The 25,375-nt window shown below is 43.1% G+C and overlaps 1 protein-coding gene across 1 annotated transcript in view; it reads right to left on the bottom strand.

Moving 5' to 3' along the window:
* LRP1B (LDL receptor related protein 1B) overlaps nucleotides 1–25,375 on the bottom strand; it is a 2,110,020-nt gene that overhangs the window by 799,150 nt on the left and 1,285,495 nt on the right. The window contains exons 23-25 of the mRNA XM_077447755.1: nucleotides 10,066–10,311; nucleotides 8,593–8,790; nucleotides 4,330–4,534 (exon numbers count right to left, since the gene is read on the bottom strand). Coding sequence (XP_077303881.1) covers nucleotides 4,330–4,534; nucleotides 8,593–8,790; nucleotides 10,066–10,311 — 649 coding nt within the window. The remainder of the gene's footprint in view (nucleotides 1–4,329; nucleotides 4,535–8,592; nucleotides 8,791–10,065; nucleotides 10,312–25,375) is intronic.

Here is a 25,375-nt window from a genome sequence, read left to right as displayed (position 1 = left end):
TATCAAAATGATTTTCTCCAAACAGGGAATATCTAAAATGTTAGACTGCAAAGGTCAAGTACCACTTAATGTAAATGTCAGACAGAATGAGAAGCTGTAATAACTCTGGTTCCCTATAAAGCGCAGGGAGGGCGATGGTGGCCTCAGCTGGATAAACAGGAGCATTATCAGAACTCGCACGCCATATGAAAATGAAGCCAGGATAAGCGTCTATTGTTTCTGCATCTGCTGCTGATTTTACTATAATTTCACAGTGGAATTTCAATACATCTTTTTTAGGTCCTTACACAATTAGAATTTTGTACGTCTAATTAAACAATTCTCAGTTTTAAATCGATTGACAGATTACATAAATGGCCTTTAATAGAATAAAAAGTAATTAGGGACCTTGAACTGTTCAAATCAAATCAGATGCCTTACTTTTTTGTTTTACAGAGGCTTGAGCACAGTATGGTGACCATTATAAGTACTCAAAGGCCCCTGCCCATCATTCATCAGCCCGATGTAAGAGCTCCAGTGGCTAGTAGAGACTCTCACATTGCACAGTTGAATGGCAGGCTATTACCTCAACTTTAAAGGAGAGGTCCAGGCCTGTACATACTGTGCGCTTGAGATTCTTGGGGTCACAGGAACTACTTTAAGCCTTTGTACACACGGTCGGAGATTCCGACAACCAAATCCGTCGGATTTTGTCCGTCGAATTTTGTCTGAAACTGTTGCATAAACACGGTCGGACAAAGTTGACGGAAAATCAGCCGTGATGACATTATTTTGTTCGACGGGACTACGTTCAGGCTAGTAGCCAATAGCTTTGGTGTAGGAATTTGATCTGAGCATGCGTGGCACTTTGTCCGACCGGAATTCTCTACACATGATCGGAGTATGTCCGATCAGAGCAGTTTGTCGGAAAATTTTACCAACAAGTTGGAAAACTTGGTCCGTCGGATACTCCGACGGAAACAGTCCCATGTAGACCACACACAGTCAGAATATCTGACAAAACAGTCCGATCGGACACATTCCGTCGGAATCTCCGACCGTGTGTACAAGGGCTAAGAGAGCCTGCCATTAAAAAGTATCTGTAACAATGAGAATGTCCATTCTTGAATTGGTATACCAGTGTAGCCCAATCACTCAGGGGTTACTTTATTTTTGACTGGGAGAAAAATATAAGTGATTAACAGCAAACAACTATTCCTGAGAGGCAAGGTTGCCAAGTATAAGCACAAAAAAAAATCAAGTATTTCAAATGCTTTTTTCACCCTCTCTCAACCTTTTTTTTTACCCCAGAGGAACCCTTAAAATAACTTTGGACTCTTGGGGAACCCCTTCTGAGCCCCATTAATTGGTGAATGAACAAGTAGAATATATGGGATTTTTTAGGTGCAGAATAAATAGGAAAAATATTAACCACTAATGTAAGTGGCTTTTTCCTTTGTGACCACCAATTAATGGGAGAAGGATTTTTGGTCATTGTCCTATCAATTTAATTTTGGCATAATTTTAGGTGCTGAATAAATAGGAAAAATATCAAATATAATGTTTACAAGTTTTTATATTGAAACCCAAAATAAAAATAATTAGGTTGAAAGATATAGCAATAGGCAAGTATAATGTAACACAGTGTTAACAAGACACTTGTTAACAGCAAGCATCCCATGAAGAAGCCCGACATATCGGTGAAACATGTTGAGAAGTCTACATTAATTGCTGTCTTGTTAACACTGTGTTACATTATATTTCCATGTGCTCCTTGCTGTGAAGGCTAGTTATAGGTGGGGGCAGGGACCTTTTGGTTGTTACATTATACTTGCCTATTGCTATATCTTTCAACCTAATTATTTTTATTTTGGGTTTCAAAATAAAAACTTTTCAAGGTTATATTTTATATTTTTCCTATTTATTCTGCACCTAAAACCCATATATTCTCCTTGTTCATTGACTAAATTTAGAGATGTGGTGCCAAAATTAAATTGATAGGTCCATGACCAAAAATCATCTTCCCCATTAATTGGTAGTCACAAGGGAAAATGCCACCTACATTAGTGGTCAATGGGAAGAATGTCCTTTACAATGGTGGACAGTGGGAAGAATGCCCCCATAAAATGGTGGTCAATGGGAAGAATTCCCCTTACATTGGGGATCAGTGGGAAGAATGACCCATAAAATGGTGGTTACTGGGAAGAATGCCTCTTACATTGGTGGTCAGTGGGAAGAATTCTCCTTACATTGGTGATCAGTGGGAAGGATGCCTCTTACATTGGTGGTCAATGGGAAGAATTCTCCTTACATTGGCGGTCAATGGGAAGAATGCCTCTTACGTTGGTGGTCAATAGGAAGAATGCATTCCTCACAGACAGATAAAAGGATAATGGTGTTATACAGCTGGCTCTTCAAAGTAGCATGGATCCCAGAACTCTAAAGGCACCATCAAATGAGAGGTTAATCAGCTAATGAACCACTAGGAAACTCTGAAGGAACCCTAGTTTAGAATGGTTGGCTTACTTGAAGCGTTTTCCTTTCCATAAATAATTTTTTTATTCATGTGCATAGCAAATTTTTCTTCTTCAGGAAGAGTCAGTTCCCTAGCTCAACCTTCACCTCCTTGCATGTCATAGCCCTCCCTTTTTTGGGAGTGTCTAACTACGCTCTGTGCTGGCACACCTCCTCTGCCACTCTCTTCACCTTTAGGGTCAAATGAGTATACTGTATATGTAGGCACACTGGTGGTGCAATTTGGATAAGCTGCATTTTCTACCACCTCCCAAGCAGGGACTGAACAGGGGTGCCACAGACATGAAGAATTAAACCCCCTGTTGCATTCAGCAGGCAGTGCCGCTCACCAAACATGACTCATTTAGGCTGCCCATCCACCGCGTCCAATGCCCATGGTTGTGGCCCAGTGTTGTATGTTTTTAGTGGTTGAAATAGGCAGTGCCAATAGAACATAAAGCCCCCTCATTGGTTGTAAAGCGCCCTCTGAAAAATGATCCATCATATTGGGTTAAAGTGGGAGTAAACTCCCATGATTGATATTTACCTATAGCTAAGCCTATAATAAGGCTTAACTATAGGTACAGTAAATATCTCCTAAACGTGCACCATTAAGGAGATATTTTCTTGTGAATAGGCTGGCGATGTCACCAGCGCATGCACTCTGAAGGAACAGCATGCCCATTCTGTTTCTTCAGAGTCCTGTGCCGTGAATAGCGGCTCCTACGCACATGTGCGGGAGTGAAGTCATCACAGCCTGGCTAATCAGGCGGCCAGAGGATGCAAACCTGGAAGGAAGCCCTTATGAAGATAGAAGCCCTTTCAGCGGTGCTAAGGCATCACTGGAGGGCTTCATTTTAAGGCAGGCATGTACTGCCCATCGGGACTACTGGGAGTTTCCCATTGGGCCAATGGCTCAGTGGGCCAGTTTCAGAGACAGGGGAGGAGAGAGAGCTACACAGCGCCTACTAAGTGTAGCATTAAAAAAATGTTTATTCCACTAAAAGAATATTAGTGACAAAAGGAGTAGGATGAAAAGCATTAAGACACTGTGCAAGAGTCCAGGCTTGCCATCAATCTGAAGTAAAAGACACCAGCGGGAACAGATCGAGCCGGTAGATGCAGAGCACCAGTGTGTACTACCACTTCCTGGTAGCGGGGGAATGCACCATGGGGCGGACGTGATGTCATCAGCGGGAAATGATGGCCTGAAGAAGGACTCGTCGCTTCCCACGACTTGCATGATTTCCGGTACATTTAAGGTATGCTTCACATAATGTGCTACTATGCAATGCATACTAGCATGTTATAACATTACCTTGCAGGTTTAAAAAAAAAAAAAGCATGGCGGTTAACTACTGCTTTAACACTATGTCAAATTCAATGTTTCCCTATGAGAGCCATCTTACTGATCCGAGTGGCTCCGAATTTAGAAAAGGTTCCAGCACTACTTTGGTCCAACTTTGATAATACTTCTATGCCATAGACATACAGTGTAAAAAGTCACATTAAGTCGGATCAAAGTCAGACTGAAGTTGCAGAGCAAAGTCAGATCAGAAGTCACGCAACTTTCATGTCGGAGCAGTGTGAACCTGGGCTAACTCAAAAATCTCAATTATGCTTCCTCCGTGCTTTGTCATAAATAATTACACTTCCTCATTTTGTGTATTTTGTCCCGCCTTCCAAGATGGCTGATTAAATTAGATAACGGAGGACTTTATTTCCATAAGTGCAAAACAAAAAAAAACAGCAATTAAGAAAGTTTGTATTTTTTTTTTCATCCTAAATATAATTAAAGCTAAAACAAATTTGCAAATATGAATAATAACAATTTACCCGTATCTCGGATCCAAGGCGATAGCTCTGGGGTGCTCCATCCCACCTGCTATTAACGTCGATCTCATTTTGCCATCTAATTTAGCAACTTCAATTTGATCCAAATTGCTGTCTATCCAGTAAATGTTCCCAGCTATCCAGTCTATCGCTAAGCCCTCAGGTGTGGCCAGACCATGCTGAATGACGACTTCAATCCCACTAACACCTAGAAAAAACGAGAAAAAAAAAATTAATAAGTGCTAATTAGCCCAGAAATATGCACACATTTCTATCAGCTGTAATCATGGCTGTCATTTATAGAATAATTGCACGGAGGATCATTAGTAATCAGGAGTGAAAGGACTTTTACTGCTTTTGGCTCTTGTAACGCTAAGGAAAATAATAAAAAAAAAAACTTAGCCTATTATCTTTTTAAACTTTTCATATGTGAAATGGATGAGTGAGTGGATGTCTTTTAGTGTGTATACCCTTATGCTGCATACACACATTTGGAAATCCTGCCAGCAAAGGTCTGATGTGAGGTTTTGGTCAGGAAACGCGACCATGTGTACTCTCCATCAGACTTTTACCTGCAGAATTCCAGCCAGCAAAAGATTGAGAGCAGGTTCTCTATTTTTCGTTTCGGAAAATTCCAATCGTCTGTTCAAAGTCCATCACACAAAATTCCTATGCATGCTCGGAAACAATTTGACGCATGCTTGGAAGCATTGAACTTCATTTTCTCGGCTCATCGTAGTGTTGTACGTCACCGCGTTCTTGACGGTCGAAAGTTCAGGGAAACTTTTGTGTGACCGTGTGTATGCAAGCCAAGCTTGAGCAGAATTCCGTCGGAAAACCCATCCAAGTGTTTTCTGACGGAAAATCCGCTCGTGTGTACGGGGCATCAGTGCACATATCTCAGTGGAGTAGGGCTGCAAAAAAGCATACCCACCTAGGTCTCATTCACACTGTTGCAGCATGTTTTTGCTGTATTTTTTATTTTTATTTTTTATTTTTTTTTTATTACAGAACAGCAATTTTACATTGTGGGGCTGTTCTGCAACTGCAAGACAAGTGTTTGGCGTGCGGTTGCAGTATGGCCCCGTTGATCTCAATGGGAGAGTTTAACAGGCGGTGCCACCTGTCAAACAATACAGCCCAAGATAAGATTGCTGTGGCCGTAGGATGTGTACAGCCCTGTCAGGCTGTAATGTTTGAATTCTAGTGGGTGGCCAGGAGGCCTGAAAACCCAGGCTCAGTCACCTGTTTTTAACAAACATACCTGCTCTGTGTAATGGCTTTGCACAAAGCAGCCCCAATCCTCCTCTTCTGGGGTCCCCAGCCAGCGCACCTGGCTTCTCCCCCTTGCCGAGTGCTCACCATAGCAAGCAGCTTGCTATGAGGGCACTTGTGCAGGCTCACATCTGAGCCAAGCTCTGTGTGTCCGTAGACACACAAAGTGTGTCTTGACCCCACCCCTGGGTCCCGCCTCACTGACTGTGATTGACAGCAGTGGGAGTCAATGCATTACCATTAAACCATTTTTTTGGAATGAAACGTGAAAATCATGTAAGTTACAACAAAACACACAAAGAGAGGGTGCTCCAGCCTCATGCATTTGTGTAAAACCATTCTATTGGAATGAAAAACATAGAAATATACTCACAAACATAAGTAAAATCAGGCACATGAATGACCCAAAACAAACAAAAGTTTACCGAACATGCACAGTGTGCTCCCATTAGGGGTGCCTGTAGACGGGACCCTCCATCCCCATTTTTCCCCATTCTTCTGTTCCTCGTTTTTAACTTATCCTACCACTTCTTCTGTATATGCTTATGGAAACATTTGAATTTATAAGTTGCAGTCCCACTAGGACTAGAGATTGCTTATGCTATATTATGTTGTTGAAAGAGCTTTATGAGCTGTATTTTTGCTACTTTGTGCGCTTTGTTATACATAACCCAATAAAAACTTATTGAATTAAAAGTTTACCGAACACACTTACCAGCCAGCCTACAAAACAACCAAATTGACCCTCTCTAACAATTTCAGCGAGGCTAACACATTTACAGAGCAGAGGACTAGCCTCACTCCAATGTATCACCCATACATTGCACTGGACTATAATCTTGGATCATTGATGTGCCTGTGTTTACTTATGTTTTACTTATGTTTGTGAGTATATTTCTACGCGTTTCATTGCAATAGAATGGTTTTATGCAAATGCATGAGGCTGGAGCACCCTCTCTTTGTGTGCTTTATTGTAACTTACATAAGGATTTTCCCTGTTTGAAGATGACAGCAAAGCAAGTTCATCACCAGATTTTTGATGGATCGTCTGATAAGAAGAATTTATCAGAGTTCTCCCTTTTTTTTCATTTGATTCGTTGACTTTTATACAGTATGTGTTTAAGATTAGTGGGCTGGCTACTTCTTTAGCATTGATATTTATGTTTCATAGGTTCACACTTGAGCTTCAGCTTCATCAAGCATTTTTGTATGTTTTTTTCATTTGAGGTTGTACATGTGTTCTTCAGGGGTTTTCAGGCTTGAGCATACCCAATGGAAAGCTAGTTACAAGCAGCAGGAAAGACCAGAAAATTAAAAAAAAAATGTATGGATTGAAGTCTATAGGGTCAAAAAACACGTGACTCTTGTAAATTGGAGTTAAATGGCTGAATCGGCCTTTTATTAAACATAAGCTTATAAATAACAAAACATAACAATAAGCATATCAATCCAGATAACAATAGTTCCAGATCCTTGATGGTACCTTATAACTAAAACTTTATGTCTGTGGCACCAGTTAGCTAAGTTACAACCCAAACACCGCCTTGGGGACTAACCCAGCTGACCCCAGACACCTAACCGGTCTTACCGCTACCCAGTCACTATGAATCGAACCGTACCAACTAGAGGAAGCCATACCTAAGATGGGTTCCCATTGTTTTACCAATAACACCAGATTTAAACCCCCGTTAAGGACCTCAAACTGCTAAAGAACAACAAAAGAAGTATAACAGGACTACCCAAAAAATAGAGCTGGAGGGAGGGATCTTCTGTAAATGTCTCCTCTGCCAGTAAAACCTAAATCACTCTTCCCCAACACTATTCTGTCCTGTTCCTCCCAATCGTCTATTCTACTCGACCAATCAGGTGAGCGTCACTAGGTAACCACACCACTTTAAAATAGTTAAGCCCCTTTGCCTGCTTTCTCTTCCACCCTGTCAGCAAAGGCGGATCCAGGGGGGCAACAGGGCAATTTCCCCCCTCCCCCAAGAAATTAGTGATGGGCAGCTGGGCGGGTGAGAGAGTGGACAGGCCGGGCTGCCGGGTGGCTCGGTGTGTGAGCGGGCGGGTGGGTGAGAGAGCGGGCGGGCCAGGCTGCTGGGTGGCTCAGTGTGTGAACTGGGCAGGCAGCTCAGCGGCAGCTGAGAGAGCGGGCGGTCAGCTGAGCATCTCGGAGTGAGCGGGCGGCTGGCTAATCAGCGAGCCAGCAGGCGGGGAGCAGAGAGATGCCATCATCTCTCACCACCCCGCGCCCGCCCTGCATCCCTGCAGTAACTTCCGCCCTCACTATGCAGGCAGTGCAGGCAGCAGAGAGATTACATCATCTCTTTGCTGTCTCACTCTGGGTGGGACAAAGCAAGAGACAAGCAAAACACCACCTTAGCAGCCAAGTGACAATCTGCAACTTGAGGCAGATGAAGTGGCAAGGGACAATCCGCAAGGTGTGGCAGGCGACGTGGCAGGTGACAATCCACAACATGTGGCAGGTGACGTGGCAAGTCACAATCTGCATCTGGTGGCAGGCAAGTGACAATCCACAACTTGTCGCAGGTGACGGGGCAAGTGACAATCTGGAATATGTGGCAGGTGATGTGGCAATCCGCAACGTGTGGCAAGCGACGTGGCAGGTGACAATCCACAACATGTGGCAGGTGACGTGGCAAGTCACAATCTGCATCTGGTGGCAGGCAAGTGACAATCCGCAACATGCAGCAAGTGACAAATCTGCATCTGGTGGCAGGCAAGTGACAAAATCTGCAATGTATGGCAGGTGATGGGGCAAGTGACAATCCAGAACATGTGGCAGGTGATGTGGCACGTGACAATCTGCAATATGTGGCAGGTGATGTGGCAATTGACAATCCTCAACAGGTGGCAGGTGAGACTCTCCTTGTGCCATCCATATAGGGAATAACTATTTGTTGTAATTATTGTTTTGGTGGATTATACATTTGTTGTCCACAAAAGGGATGTGAGGAAACGACGGCTTACCTGATGTTTCTGATAACCGACCTCTATAGATTTTGTCCTCGACAACATCCGTCCAATACAGCAAGCTCTGATTGAAATGGAAATCGAGAGCTATTGTGTTCCTTAGACCAGGAACCAGCAAACTGTAATCCCGTTTATGAAGGTCGATCCGTCTTATCTCATGACGGATGGAAAAAATAATGAAAGCTTCAAATGTATCTGAAATGAAATTAAAATCATTATTAGTAATAAGCTCATTAAGAGCAGAGGTAATGATTACGGAGATGAGAATGGTAATTAGAACTCTGGGTGTGTGCCGCAAATACATGTCATAGCAGATCATTGGACATTTGTAGCATAATGCTTGATAAATGTTTTAACCAACTGTACAGAAACCATAGCCATGGGCACTTCAGATGCGGAAAAAGTTATTATATATTTTTTTTACACCCAAACCATGAGAAATTGGAAAAAAATAAATACAATGAAGCCTTACAAAGATTTTTTTATTTGAAGAAGCAGAACAAAAAAAAAACTACAAATGAGAACAAATGGTGAGGAGTTTGATCTCACAATGCTTTCATCCCCTTATGTAGAAATATAAAGATACAGTATGCAGAAGCTGGACATTAAATATAGCACTGAAAAGGCCAACATATCTCAATAAAATGATATGATTTTTATTCATGAAATAAATTCAAATCCCAGAAATATAAAACTGACTTAATCATGCATATAAAGATTGTTTTGTGACTACTACAACCAGAAATTATGGTGAGGGGTTGTTTTTCAGGGGTTGGGCTTGGCCCCTTAGTTCCAGTGAAGGGAACTCTTAAGGTCAGCATACCAAGACATCTCAGACAATTTCATGCCCCCAACATTGTGGGAACAGTTTGGGGATGGCCCCTTCTTGATCCAACATGACTGCGCACCAGTGCGCAAAGCAAGGTCCATAAAGACATGGATTAGCGAGTTTGGGGTGGAGGAACTTGACTGGCCTACATAGAGTCTTGACCTAAATCCAATAGAACACTTTTGGGATGAATTAGAGCGGAGACTACGAGCCAGGCCTTCTCATCCAACATTAGTGCCTGACCTCACAAATGTGCTTTTGGAAGAATGGTTAAACATTCCCATGGACACACTTCTAAACCTTGTGGACAGCCTTCCCAGAAGAGTTGAAGCTGTTATAGGTGCAAAGGGTGGGCTAACTCAATATTGAACCCTACGTTCTAAGACTGGGATTCCATTAAAGTTCATGTGCATGTAAAGTTCCAATACTTTTGGCAATATATTGTATGTATATATAGCCTGGTTATGTTCCTGCTGGAAGGAAATAGCCATATTCAATGTCCCCCCCCTTCCAAAAAAAAGATAATGTACAGCAAAATAAGAGAGTCATATGTTACCGGCTCTCTTTAAAATTGATTACTATTCTCTAATTGGAAACTGTAAATAATTACAGGCAAAAGTTGTCAAGTTTCCATAACTTACCCACGCTGCTGCAGGTTTCCCCATCTGGGTTTAGCGTCCATCCTTCATAACACGAGCATTTGACGACATGTTTGTGCTGCTCACACACCTGGCTGCACCTTAGATGCTTTGTGCAATAATCCACAATGTCACAGGTCTTGTTATCTGCACTTAAGTACATCCCCAGAGGACACGAACATACAATACCCATGCCAGGGGCCACGCTGCATTGATGACTGCAGCCACCATTGTTCAGGTAACATTCATCTGCAACAGATACAAAGAGGAGCATAGCTTAGGTATACTAATACAAACAAAGTGCGTAAGTGAATGTAAAAGCACATTTGGTGTTTAAACTAATTTATGATCAGGCATATTTGTAACCAAAAATACATTACATCTCAACTCCAAGTATGATCTTTATAGAAGCTTGGACCAATCTCAGTATGCATATTTAATACCTGATGGACCACTGGGGAAGCTGAACATCACTGTAGTAGTTGGTGCTACTATAGTGATGGCCGCAATCTTCTGGGACCTGGTGGGGTCCTGTGTGAGTAGCCTCCCCTCTGCACACTGACCACATTGGTTGGCTAGATCGGTACCTCCACCATTCACAGAAAGCCTTGTAATTGTACAATGAATATAAGGTATTCTCTGATTGGACAAGATGGTAATTATCACTGCCTTTCCTCCTCATCCAATCAGAGAATGTGTTGTATTTTGTGAAAGACCTAAGGGGAAGCCTCCTACCCAATGATTATGGTCCATAGTGAGAGCAGATTATTCTATAACAATGTGATGAACACTGAGAGCGTAGTTTGGATCAATTCTCTGAATAAGGACAATAAAGCTTCTCTTCTGAAGTGAAAGGAAAGGTGTAACATTAATCCTGTACAAGGTAATGGTCAGAGGGAATAAGATGTCCCTCCTGCAGATTGGGTTGAGGAGACTCCTTCACTTGGGACAGACATATTTATCAACAGGATCCCTCAAGAAATCTATGAAGATAAATATAATTCCAGTGCTGGAACATTGTTTGTCTTCTGATGACTTGTCCAGTGGACAGAATACACAAGTTTGTGTCTCTCCCATTGTGTGCCTCCTAGGTATGAATTCCCATTGTTAATTGTGTTAATTGAGTCACCTAGTGTTTCTGTCTGTCTGCTAGTATTGTGTCCACTTCACATTATTACCACTTTATTTTGGGATGTTATATGTTTGTTTATTAACTTACTGTTTAATTTGATTACTGTTAGTTGTTAGCTGTTAATTGGATTGGTGTTTAAAGTTTGCATTGTCATGCTAATACCCTCAAGAGGAGAATATCCTCCTGTGGGGTATAAAGTATGTGCCTGAGTTTCAATAAACAGCCATTCCTTTGGTTGTTATCCAAACTTCTTGTGTACAATGCTTGGGTTAACAGGGCTGGTATTAGCTCTCGGTCTGCTGGAACGGTTTGGAGGGTGCCAAGCAGTTCCGTTACATATTTATTTAAAAAAATACTTCTATAAATGGAGGCGGTACCTAAAGAGTGACCCCCTGTGATCAGTGTGCAGAGGGGAAGCTATTGACTTAAAACCCGAGCAGAACCCAGAAAATTGTGGCTATCACTGTAGTTGCGCCGACTACTACAGTGATTTTCAGCTTCCCTAGTGGCCCACCAGGTATGAGAAAGGGCATCTATAAGACTTTGAAACTCTCTACCTCTCAGGAATTGGTGTGTGTGTACTGTTCTCGCTTGTATTCCCCTCCTTATTGGTGCAGACATTGCAGTCAAATTTTAGGCTGACCAGAGACTAAGGCCGCGTACACACGCGCGGACTGTTCGCCCAACTTTGTCCGTCCAACAGTTTCGGCAAACAGTCCGCTCAAACTTAGCATGGACGGACATGGCCACACACGACGGACGAACAGTTTGCTGAAACCGTGCGCGATGACGTGAACGGCACGTACGACGGGACGAAAAATACGACGTCCTATACACTGCATTATAGCTTTCGGCGTGGAAATCCTTTCTGAGCATGCGCGAGACTTAGTTGGCCGAACAAGCCTACACACGAGCGAACAGTCCGCTGAAACCTTGTTTCAGCGGACAGTTTTTCGGAATTTCCGTAAGACCTTGTTCGTCCAACTGTCCGCTGAAACTGTCCGCTGAAGCCCCACACACGAGCGGACTGTCCGCCCAAACACTGTTCAGTGGACAAGGTTGGGCGAACAGTCCGCCCGTGTGTACGCGGCCTTAGGCCTCATGTACCCAGGATGGTTTTTCCTCTTCTAGATGCCTTTGCTCCATAGGAGGAGAGAGCCCCGCAAACATTTTTGCAATCGCCTATAGGCATTCATTAAGTCTATTGGCCAGAATATCAATCTATTTAATGTACAGTATGCACAGCAACTTTTTTTTTCTGCTAAAACACTCTTTTCCGGAATGCAGTGATCTTTTTTTTTCTTCCTCTAAACACCAACATGTTGAAAATGTGTAGAAATCTGTGCTCTCAATTCTCCATGTATAACATTTACACCTAATAATATAAAGTTTGTAAACATAAAAAAAAAACTTTTTTGTGGTTAACCACTTGGCGAACCTAGTACGTGATCCTGCACTTCTGGGTCTGGGGCGCAGACGTGTGCCGCCGGTGGCCCACTCCCACTGTGATTATACACTGCAGGAGCTGATTGTGGGTACGGTGGACTTAATGCCTGCCGGCACAGGCAGAACGCGGCCATCTGCCTATGTAAACAAGGCAGATTGCCGTTCTGTCAGTACAGAAGCCATGGATTTTGTGTTCCTATAAAGCAACAACACCGATACATGTCTTCTGTTAGTAAAAGCACCTCCCCCCACCACACTGAAAAACCAGATAGGCACACAGTTAACCATTTGATCGCCTTTGATGTTAACCCCTTCCCTGCCAGTGCCATTAGTACAGTGACAGTGCAGAGAGAGAGAGAGAGAGAGGAGAGGAAGAGAAATAGAACGAGAGAGAGAGAGAGAGATGGGGAGGGGGAGAGAGAGGGAGGGAGAGAGAGGAAGAGAGAGGGGAGAGAGAAGGAGAAGAGAGAGAGAGAGGAAGAGAGAGAGAGGGAAAGAGAGAGAGAGGGAGGGAGAGAGAGGGAGAGAGAGAGGAAAAGAGAGGAGAGGAGAGGGAGAGGGGGAGAGAGAGTAGAGAGAGAGGTGGGAAGAGAGAGAGAGAGAGGGGAAGAGTGATGAGAGAAGAGAGAGGGGGGAGAAAGAGGGGGGGAGAGCGAGAGGGGCGAGAGATAGAGGGGAGAGAGGGAGAGAGAGAGAGGGGAGACAGAGAGATGGGGGAGTGAGAGAGGGGGAGAGAGAGAGGGGGGAGAGAGAGAGAGGGGGAGAGAGAGGGGGGATAGAGAGAGCGAGAGAAAGAGGGGGAGAGAGAGAGGGGGTGATAGAGGGGGGAAAGAGAGAGAGGGGGAGAGAGAGGGGGGTAGAGAGAGAGGGGGCGAGAAAGAGAGAGGGGGGAGATAGAGAGGGGGGAGAGAGGGGGGTAGGGAGAGAGAATTAAAGAGGGGGAGAGAGAGGGGGAGAGAGGGGGGATAGAAGGGGGGAGAGAAAGAGGGAGAAGGAGAGAGAGAGAGCGGGGGAGAGAGAGAGGGGGGATAGGGAGAGAGAAATATAGAGGGGGAGAGAGAGGGGGAGAGAGGGAGGAGAGAGAGAGGGGGAGAGGAAGAGAAAGAGAGAGGGGGTGAGAGAGAGGGGGGGAGAGGGAGGGGGAGGGAGAGAGAGAGGAAGAGAAAGAGAGAGAGAGAGGGGGAGAGAGAGAGAGGGAGAGCAAGAGAGATTGCTTTGGCAATGCTAAAATGGGAGAGAGAGAGAGAGAGAGAGAGAGAGAGAGAGAGAGAGAGAGAGAGAGGGAGGGAGAGAGAGAGGGGGAGGGGGAGGAAGGGAGGGAGAGAGAGAGAGAGAGAGAGAGAGAGAGAGAGTGGAAGAGAGAGAGGGGGATGGGGGAAGGGAGAGAGAGAGAGGGGAAGGGAGAGTGAGAGGGGTTGTTTGGCAATGCTAAAATGTATTTGGTTCTGCCAATAAAGCTTATTTGAATTGAATTGAGAGTGAGAAGGAGAATAAATGGTTCCCACCCAATAGGCACCCATAGTAGTGAGGGGATTGGCTCATTGTAACCTCAGAATAGAACCTTAGAACACCCGGGTTAAAAACATATTTTGTTTATTTCTTCTAAATCACTTTCATGTCTTTATTACTGACTCCTAAAAAGAAGGAATGCGTCTAGCACATGACAGGAAGAAAATGGGCAATCTAAGTGGGAAAATGGCATTTCCTTAACCGGCAGTGATGTCGGCATCGTCTAAGAACGGCATTGAAGGCTTTAAATGTAAAGTAGGGATGGAAAGAGCAAGGTGAGGAAATATTAAGCGACTTGCAAGCAATTCAGGGAAGTCTCCCAGTGAAAAGGTTAGCATTTCATGACAGTCTTTATTGTCGGTGACAGGCGGAATGCATGTAAAGTTAGAGAGGCCTTGTTTTAAGCGCGGTCGGGTTAGTGGAGGTGATTGGTAATTTCCGATCGGAGATCTGAGGTTAGGTGTCATGACAGAATCACATATTGAAGACATAAATAACTTGCATTTTAATGACATAGCCAGAATGTGGATGGGAAGCAGAAAAAGAGCAATGTGCTGAATGTACTTGTTCCATCTAAACTGCATTTAAAGTTAATGGGCATTATCTTAAATGTGCACATCAGCCAATCAGGTCAATCTACATATGAAATACACATATGGGATCTGTTTATCTGCCAAAGGATTTGTATTTCTGTCCATCCAATCCTAAGATATATACAGCTCTGTCACAGCACAGCACTGCGGCAGTTATGTTATAAGTATAGGTTTAGTCCCTCCCACGTCCTGTGAGTAGACAGTGTAGAGTCACTCTGCTTTTACCTTCATGGTCCTTGTTAGCACATGAGCACTGCAGCACAACCGACAAGCTCCAAACCAGTGGTGAGATAATTGGAGCTTTGTGACATGGTGCATTATCCTACTGGAAGGAGCCATCAGAAGATGGGGACACTGTAGTCATAAAGGGATGGACATGGTCAGCAACAATACTCAGGTAGGCCATGGCATTTATATGATGGTCAGTTGTTACGAAGAGCCTCAAAGTGTGCCAAGAAAATATCTCCCACACCATTACACCACCACCGTCAGCCTGAAACAATGACACAAGACAGGATGGATCCATGCTTCCATGTTGTTTACGCCAAATTCTGAACCGACCATCTGAATCTCACAGCTGAAATCGAGACTCATCAGACCAGGCAACGGTTTTCCTATGTTCTGTTGTCCAATTTTGGTGAGCCTGTGTGAATTGTAGCCTCAGTGTTCTTGTTCTTAGCTGACAGGAATGGCACCAGGTGTGGTCTTCTGCTGCTGTAGTCCATCTACTTCAAGGTTAGATGTGTTGTGCGTTCAGAGATGGTATTCTGCATACCTTGGTTGTAGCGATTATTTGAGTTACTGTGACCTTTCTATCATCTCAAACCAGTCTTTCCAGTCTCCTCTGACCTCAACAAGGCATTTTCCTCCTCAAAACAGCCGCTCGCTGGATATTTTCTCTTTTTCAGACCACTTTCTGTAAACCCAAGAGATGGTTGTGTGTGCAAATCCCAGTAGAGCAGCAGTTTTTAAAATACTCAGATCAGCCCGTTTGGCACCAACAACCATGCCATGCAAAGTCACTTAAAGAGGAAGTAAAACCTGATGGGTTTTACTTCCTCTTTTGCTCCCTGCAAAGCCTGCAAATTAAAAGCATAATGGGCTAATATGCATCGCATGGCACTGCATGGCACCAACAACCATGTCACGTTCAAAGTCACGTAAATCCCCTTTCTTCTCCGTTCTTCAGTTTGAGCTTCAGCAAGTCAATTAAACCTCACCACGTCTAGATGCCTAAATGCATTGAGTTGCTGCCATGTGATTGGCTGATTAGCAATTTGTGTTACCACGCAATTGAACAGGTGTACCTAAGAAGGTAGCCGGTGAGTGGCCCATGTTGAGGGTGCATGGCCTCAACATGGCCACATGTCCTCATGTGGCCTCAACATGGCCACATGTCCTCATGTGGCCTCAACATGGCCACATGTCCTCATGTGGCCTCAACATGGCCACATGTCCTCATGTGCCCTCAACATGGCCACATGTCCTCATGTAGCCTCAACATGGCCACATGTCCTCATGTGCCCTCAACATGGCCACATGTCCTCATGTAGCCTCAACATGGCCACATGTCCTCATGTAGCCTCAACATGGCCACATGTCCTCATGTAGCCTCAACATGGCCACATGTCCTCATGTAGCCTCAACATGGCCACATGTCCTCATGTAGCCTCAACATGGCCACATGTCCTCATGTAGCCTCAACATGGCCACATGTCCTCATGTAGCCTCAACATGGGCACATGTCCTCATGTAGCCTCAACATGGCCACATGTCCTCATGTAGCCTCAACATGGCAGAAACGAAAAAACTCTGGATAGCCGCACTCCGGATCAGGTAAAATAGATTGTGCCTTTATTAATTCCACTAAAAAACCTTCACATCATACGATTCACAACAGCAAAGGGAATGTAGAACAGGAAATGATGACACGTTTCACTCTGAAATTGGCGCTTACTCATAGCTGTCCTCATGTAGCCTCAACATGGCCACATGTCCTCATGTGCCCTCAACATAGCCACATGTCCTCATGTGGCCTCAACATTTCCTGCAAGACTCACATAGCAAAATTGGCACTTTTTTGCTTTTTTATTAGGAATATGTTTGAATCCTAAGTATAATTTGTATATATCTTGTGTGAAAAAAACATAGTAAATACCCTAAGCTCCTCCGGAGGGTGGTTCTTTATACTGTAAGTTCTCTGTGAAATGCGTCAGCTATAACGTAACAACAAGCAAAACAAATAACTACTTATACAGTATTTTTCACAAATTTCTGCTGTGCATTTAAAACAAGCTGTATTACCGATCGGCAACTATCCCAGCAGGAAGCTGTGATGCCGAACATTTGTCACTAAGCAACATAATCATCCTTCAACATCTTATAACATGTTGGTTGCTTTACGTCCTTTTTTCTTCTTCTGTTTTTTTTCTAAGGTTACATACTGTAGAATAGGGTTTATTCATTGGGATTTACTTCCAATGACCACATGACTACTGTATGTGTGGTAGGTTGTCATAACCCCCTGGGCTCTCTAATCTCCATCACAAATGTAATTCTTCTTGTGATAAAGACTTCCAACAGTTGTTGCAGCAGTCATAAATGGAAAAATCTCCTAAACGTGCGCTGTTTAGGAGATATTTCAATTGTAGTGCGTCGTTGATGTAATCGGCGCATGCGCTGTGAAGAAACGGACCTCCATGACATTTCTTAACCCAGCTTGTGCCGTTACTGACGGGAGTCAGGGAGTGACGTCAAGTGGCTCTGGTCCAGTCACAGAGCCGGAGTCCGTGGGCACCGGAAGGAAGAGAGGTGAAGATGGACACAGGGCACAGCGATGGATTCTTTTGCAGGTAAGTGTCATATAATGGACTAGTATGCATCGCATACTAGCCCATTATGCTTTTAATTTGCAGGCTTTGCAGGGAGCAAAAGAGGAAGTAAAACCATCGGGGCTTACTTACTCTTTAAGTGACTTGCATGGCATGGTTGTTGGTGCCAGACGGCTGGTCTGAGTCTTTGAAAAACTGCTGCTCTACTGGGATTTGCACACACAACCATCTCTCGGCTTTACAGAGAATGATCTGAAAAAGAGAAACTATCCAGTGAGAGGCAGTTGTGTGGAGGAAAAGGCCTGGTTGATGTTAGAGGTCAGATGAGAATGGGCAGACTGGTTTGAGATGATAGAAAGGCGACAGTAACTCAAATAACCACTCGATATACAGCCAAGGAAGGCAGAATATCATCTCTGAATGCACAACACATCGAACTTTGAAGCAGATGGGTTACAGCAGCAGAAGACCACAGCGGGTGCCACTGCTGCCAGCTAAGAACAGAAAACTGAGGCTCACCAAAATTGGACAATAGAAGATTGGAAAAATGTTGCCTGGTCTTATGAGTCTCGATTTCAGCTGCAACATTCAGATGATAGGGTCAGAATTTGGTGCGAACAACATGAAAGCATGGATCCATCCTGCCTTGTATCAAGGCTTCGGGTTTGTTGTGGTAGTGTAAGGGCGTGGTGCATAGGTGTGTGCAGCTTTTTGCATTAGGGTATGCGCCCTAAATGCATTAAAACATGGATGGCATTAGTAGGGCAGAGGTTGGTGTCCGTAGGGCAATTGATGGTGTCAGTACGTTTTTATTTGTGTTATTTTTTTTAAAGATTTTTAGGAGCTCCATTGGGAGGCTTTGGTGAAATATCAGCAGGGGGAATCTGCACCGCATGGGGTGATTAGGGTGTGCCCAGGCACATCAGGCACACACCCTGTGCATGCCTATGGTGAGGTGGATGTTTCCATGGCACATTTGGGCCCCTTAGTACCAATTGAGCATCGCTTAAACACCACGGCCTACCTGAGTATTGTTGCTGAAAATGTCCATCCCTTTATGACTACAGTGTACCCATCTTCTGATGCTATCATGTCAATATGGGCCAAAATAGACCAAAATATAGAAGCTTGATTCTAAACTCAACATGTTAGTTGAGAGAGTTGATCACATTGGCCTCTAGAACTGGGTAGGAGCCGGACAGTCTACTCCCACTATAGTTTGTTGCCTACTAGGCTGAAGGGGGGGGATCACAGTTTTTATTGTAAATTGTAATTAGCTCCTGCTATTGTGAGAAGGTGTCCTGTGTTTATACTAATGTGTGAAGATCGGTGACAAGTCTGACCTGCAGTGAAATCCTGATTAATCATACAATGCCCAGGAGGGCACGGAGTCACATTGGCTGCTTTAAAGGGTTAGTTAATTTGTTTATGTTAATTCTGTTTCTGGTTACAGTTGTATTGTTAGAGTAATATGAGCAGCAGGGGGACCCCCTCTTCTACTGTATATAAGACTGTATTCTGGTTCAAATAAAAGAGTCTGATTCCTGTTTGACCCTCTGTACAGAGCCTCGTCTCGTACTTGGGGGGAAGAATTATTCATATGGTTTCTTGTTCGGCTGATTGGAGTGTTCGGTAGCTGCCTTTGTGTTCAGAAATGGAATGACCTAAACGCCTTTAACCCCTTTCATGCTTGGGGTGTCGTTACAATAATATATTGCAGTTTACCAATTCTTAGATGTGGTGGCTGCATTTGTTTTCTCTTTTAGTTTTTTCCCCCTTATGTTCACCTGGTGATCCATCCAGAAATTCTGTTGTTTTTCAACTTCCTTTAGCAAACCAAGCTGTCCAGGAAAAGAGGCAGTTGATCCATCAATCAAATTCAGTACAACCAGCCTGTTGGATTTTTTGCATGAGACTACTGCTGACAGCTACAGTATAACCGCAATGAAGTTGCAGGACACAGGAAAGAAAATTGCATTATCTATGGCTTGCCTTAGTGGGTAGAGTCAAACCAGTTACCACTGACAGGGGTGCTTGCAATGGTCAGTATTTATTTATGTAAAAACGTCATACCAAAAGGAAAACTTTCACTGAACTGCTTATAAAAAGTAAGCTGGAGTTTGGCTTTAATTTGTTAGCCAAGTACATCTAAATCTGCTTGTCCGCCTAACACTATCCCTCCCTAGACTGACAATGCCTCTGTCCAAAAGTGTCTAAATGTGTCTCCATTGCCCCTCCAGTGGGGTGGAGACACATTAAGACAGGAAGTGTTCTACTGGTCACATCACCAAGTGAAAATAAAGTAAATAAAAATAAATTAATTAATTAATAAAAAAAATGCAGCCACCACATTTAAAAATTGGTAAGTTGCAATATACTACACTTTTGACATTTTTATGAAAAAAAAAGAAAGAGAATAGAGAGGAAGAGAAGAGAATAGAGAGGAAGAGAAGAGAAGAGAGCAGAAGAGAAGAGAAGAGAAGAGAAGAGAATAGAAGAGAAGAGAAGAGGAACAAAAAAGGAAGATAAACTAAAAAAAAAAAAAAAAAAAGAAACAGAGAAATGAAAAGAAAAAAACTGAAAAAAGAGAAGAGAAAAGAAAGAAAGGAAAGCAAAAGAGAAAAGAAAAGAAGAAAAAAAGTGAAGAGAAAAGATGAGAAGAGAAAGGAAAGACGTAAGAGAAATAAAAATAAAAATAAAAAAGGAAGAGCAAAGGAAAGAAAAGAAAAACAGAGAAGAAATAGAGAAGTAAAAAGAAAAGACAGAAAAAGAGAAGAGAAAAGGAAAGAAGAAAAAAAGCGAAGAGAAAAGAACAGAAGAAAAAAGAATCAAATGAATCAAATCAAAAGACAGAAAAAGAGAAGAGAGAAGAGAAGGAATAAAAAGGTGAAGGGGAAATAAAAGAAAAAAAAAAGAAAATAGAAAAGAAAGAAAAAAAAAAAGGAAGAGAAGAGAAAAGAAAAGAAAAACAGAAAAGAAACAAAAAAAAAAGGAAGAGAAGAGAAAAGAAGAAAAAAGAAGAAGAAAGAAAAGAAAAACAGAAGAGAATTAAAAAAAAGAGAAGTGAAAAGAAAACAAAAGGGAAAACAGAAAAAGAGAAAAGAAGAAATAAAGAAAGAAAGAAAGAAATAAAAAAAAAAAGAAAGAAAGAAAGAAAGAAAGAAAACATGAAGAGAAATGAAAAGAAAAAAAAAGAAAGAGAAAAAAAAAGTCAAGAGAAAATAAAAGAACAAAAAAAAAACAAATAGAAAAAGAAACAAAAAACAAAACAAATAAAAAAGGAAGAACAGAGAAGAGGAGAGAGAAAAAGAAAGAAAAGAATGAACGATTATTGTGATATACTGACAGTAAGTGGACTGACATTATGTTAAAAAATATAGTGAGCAAATGAGTTTAGAATTGAAATGGAAGAAAATTGCAGGAATGAGGTCCAAGAGAAAAGCATTCTCATCCCCTCCGGGACAGCCAGCATGCCAGTGATCTCCACATAAATTAGGTTTTTACCCGGCTAATGAATTAAATATCGCTTCCGGGAAAAAAAATTACATTTGATCATAACTTTCATCTTCATGCCATGAGAAGGAATGACGAGTGGCTCCGCATTGTGGCAACTTTCACCAGGAGCCCGACAAGTGTTATAAATAGACCGGAAATGGGAGAAATGCCTCCATATATTTGTGGCTGGTTCCTCGGATGAGACATTCATCTTGGGTTACCAACAGTGTGCTGGGCTACAATACACACAATGGGAGACACACAAAAAGAATGCTTTATTTTCTCTGCGAATGAAAGGGCCACTAAACATAAAACAATAAGCTGCTCATCACTTCTACATGATGGTCAGTTTATTTTCTGTGCTAAGCTGGTTACTTTTATATTCTCATTTTTCAAAGACCCTATGTAGCTAATTTTGTGGCCCACTCATAAAATACAGGCAACGGTATTCAGCCTGCAGTACTTAAAGCGATATTAAATCTAAAAGCAAACATTTATTATATTGCAGGTTACTAGTTCGTATATGTGGTAGCTGCCTTAATCTTCTTTTTTAGGCTTGCTTTCTTTTATTTTCATCTAGTGATCCAGCCAATAAGTCTATTGTCTTTCAAAATAAAAGCTGTCCTGAAGATGTAACAGTCACACGGCTGAGACAAATCATTTACCACTGACAGGGGTACTTGCAATGATCTGCTTTTATTTTTTTACAGTATGTAAAACCTTTATCCCAAAAGTAAAAAAAAAAAAAAAAAAAAAAAAAAACTGTTGCTGTAATATCTTATAAAGGGTTAGCTAAGGTTTGGCTTCAATTTGTTAGTGTATCTCAATCTGCTAGTTCATCTAGCATCCCCCACCAGATTAACCACTTCAATACCAGGCACTTCCCCCCCTTCCTACCCAGGACAATGTTCAGCGCTGTCACTTTTGGTGGTATTTGATCACCTCTGGGGTTTTATTTTTTGCTAAACAAACTAAAAAAGACCCATATTTTTGAAAATAAAAAGTTTTTCTTTGTTTCTGTTATAAAATTTTGTTTTTTCATTCACTGATGGGCACAGATGAGGCTGCACTGATGGGCACTGATGAGTTGGCACTGATAAGGGGGCACTGATGGGCACTGGTGAGGAGGCACTAATATGCAGCACTAATAAACGGTACTGATGTGCAGCTCTGATGAGCACCAATCAGCAGCACTGACAGGCGGCACTGATAGGCACTGACAGACAGCACTGATTGGCACTAAAAGATGGCACTGATGGGCATAAATAGATGGAACTGATATGCAGCACTGATGAGCACCAATAGGCAGCACTGATTGGCACCAATAGGCAGCACTGATGGGCACTGACATGTGGCACAGACAGGCGGCATTGATAGGCACTGACAGGCAGCACAGATTGGCACTAACAGATGGTGCTTATGGGCACTAATAGATGGAACTGATATGGAACACTGATGAGCACCGATATGGGGCACTGATGGGTACTGACAGACAGCACTGTTTGGCACTAACAGATGGCACGGATGGGCACTAATAGATGGAGCTGATATGCAGCACTGATGGGCACCGTTAGGAGGCACTGACAGGTGGCACTGGTAGGCACTGGCACGCAGCACTGATTGTCACTAACAGATGACACCAATGGGCACAGATGGAACTGATAGGCAGCACTGATGATGAGGTACTGACAGTCATTACTAATGGGCACTAATTGCCACCTGTGAAGGGCACTGACAGGCGTTACTGATGGGCACTGATTGGCACTTTGGTGGACACTGACTGGCAGCTGATGGGCACTGATTGGCAGCTGGGGGCTGAGCTGATTGATAATCAATGCGCTGATTATCAGTGCAGACCCCCTCTGACAGGAGAGCGCGAACAGAGGAAAGCTGTTTACCGGCACTTCCTGGTTACACACTGTGATCAGTTGTGATTGGTCACAGCTGATCACGTGGTAAAGAGGTGCTTTACCACAAACGGAGTTGCGGTGTGTCAGAGTGACACACCACACCACCGATCGCCGAGTGGCGTGCCCCCGCGAGCGCGCAATTGCGGCTTATCCTCCTGGACGTCATATGAAGATCAGTCAGGATAACGCAACCACCGCCCACCCGTAATTTTTCTATAGGCCAGGTGGGAAGTGGTTAATAATGCTGCCGTCAAAAGTTGCCCCTGTGCCCTGGTATCTCTCTAATATATCAGGTGTGTTACTGGCCAGATCATCAGGTGAAATCAGAGGGGAAAAAAGCCTAAAAAAAAAGATTATTTCTGCTTAACACAGCAGAGAATTCGGTGATCAGAGAAAGTCTGGCCATGTAAAAGGCTCATTTTTATTTGCTGAGCTTCATAAATGTGCAAAGCTCTTCTTTTTGTTGATTATAAACCTCAGACATGAAATATGAACAAAGCATATCCCTCTATAGTGTGTACTTGTCTCAATCCAGAGCACTAAGTGCCATTTCTGTAGAGCAGCCTAAGGCCGCGTACACACGGGCGGATTGTCTGCCCAACTAAGTTCGTCAGACAATCCGACAGACAGTCCGTTCAACTTTTGAATGAACGGACTTGACCACACACGATGAGCAGACAGTCCGCCGAAAGCTTGCGCGATGACGTGTACAGCACGTACAACGGGACTAGAAATTCGACGTCCAATACACTGCAATGCAACCTTCGGCGTGTAAATCCTTTCTGAGCATGCGCCATACTTAGTCCGTCCAACTTGCCTACACACGAGCGGACTGTCCGCTGAAACCAAGTTTGGACGGACAAAATTACGGAAATTCCGAAAGACTTAGTCCGTCAGACTGTCCGGACTAAGTTGGGCAGACAATCCGCCCGTGTGTACGCGGCCTTATTCTATTTAAGGCAATGCAAGCAAGTTTCCTTGTACCTTTTTTTTCCTTGCTCCTGCTGTCCACCAAAACAAACTGCATTACAATCCACACTGGTTGTTCTATTTAGAATTTCTATTTGCAGACACTGTCAGCACACAGAATCCCCACACAGAAGAGAAGATGGCTACATGCCCAAAAGTCTTTGCCTCTCTTCCCTTCTCCATCTCCCCGGGATGCTCTGTTGTATCACGTGCACCAAGTCTGTGAGGTTTACAGCAAAGACCTGAACTATACAGAAACAATCATTTTAAAGCAACATTAACCCCAAAAGCAAACATTTATTATATTGAAGCTTACCAATTCATATACTGTATGTGTTGGCCGCATTTGTTTTAATGTTAGCCTTTCTTTCATTTTATCTGGTGATCTTTTTCAACACAACACGCTTTCCTGTAAATGTATATAGAGATCGCCAAACTGTGGCTCGGGGGCCGGAGGTGGTGCTTTACTTGCATTTATCATGCCCTTAGAGCACTACTTCTCCCACTGATTCAAGGCACTCTCTCACTGACACGAAGAATGGGGCATAATTCCTGTTACTGATACTAACAATAGGGCACTATTCCTCCCACTGACACAAATGATGGGGCACTATTTCTCCCACTGACACCATTGATGGGGCACTATTTCTTCCACTTCCACTGACACTAATGGGGAACTAATCCTTCCCATGATACCAATAATGGAGCGATATCCCCCCTAACACCAATGATGGGGCACTTTTCCTAATACTGAACCCAACAATGGGGCATTATATCTCTCACTGACACCAATGATTGGGCACTATTCCTTCCCATGATACCAACAATGGGGCACTATTCTTCCCACTGACATCAATGATGGGGCACTGTTTACTCCAATTGACACAAGGCATTTTCTACTCACACTGGACACAGTCCGGCCCCCTTAAAGTCTGAAGAACATTAAAATGGCCCTTTATTTAGAAGGTTTGGAGTCCCCTGAATTAGAGCAACCTTTCTTAACCTTTTCAACCTAGAGCAACCCTTAAAAATAACTTTCCGGTCTCAGGGAACCTCTGCCAAAAATGACTACAAATCATAATACATTTGTGTGATGGTCAGCGGGAGTTAAAGTGTTGAGACAAATCATTTAATACTGACAGGGGTACTTATAATGATCATCTTTTATTTATTCATTTAAAAACCTTTATCCCAAAAGATCACAAAAAATCACAAAAAAAAATTGCAGTGTGAGCTGGAGTTTGGCTTCAATTTGTTAGTGTATCTAAATCTGTTAGTACATCTAAGCCCTTGTACACACGGTCGGAGATTCCAACAACCAAATCCGTCTGAATAATTCCAACGGATTAATTCCGGAAGAGGTCTGGAAGTGATGTTGCATACACACGGTCGGACTAAATTGTCGGAAAAATCAGATTGTACTATTCA

Source organism: Lithobates pipiens, unplaced genomic scaffold (assembly GCF_037356315.1).
Source record: "Lithobates pipiens isolate NorthernLeopardFrog02 unplaced genomic scaffold, aLitPip1_a1.2 Scaffold_22, whole genome shotgun sequence".
NCBI lineage: Eukaryota > Metazoa > Chordata > Amphibia > Anura > Ranidae > Lithobates > Lithobates pipiens.
Note: the sequence above shows the minus strand (reverse complement) of the source record. Positions and strands in the feature narration are given on the sequence as shown.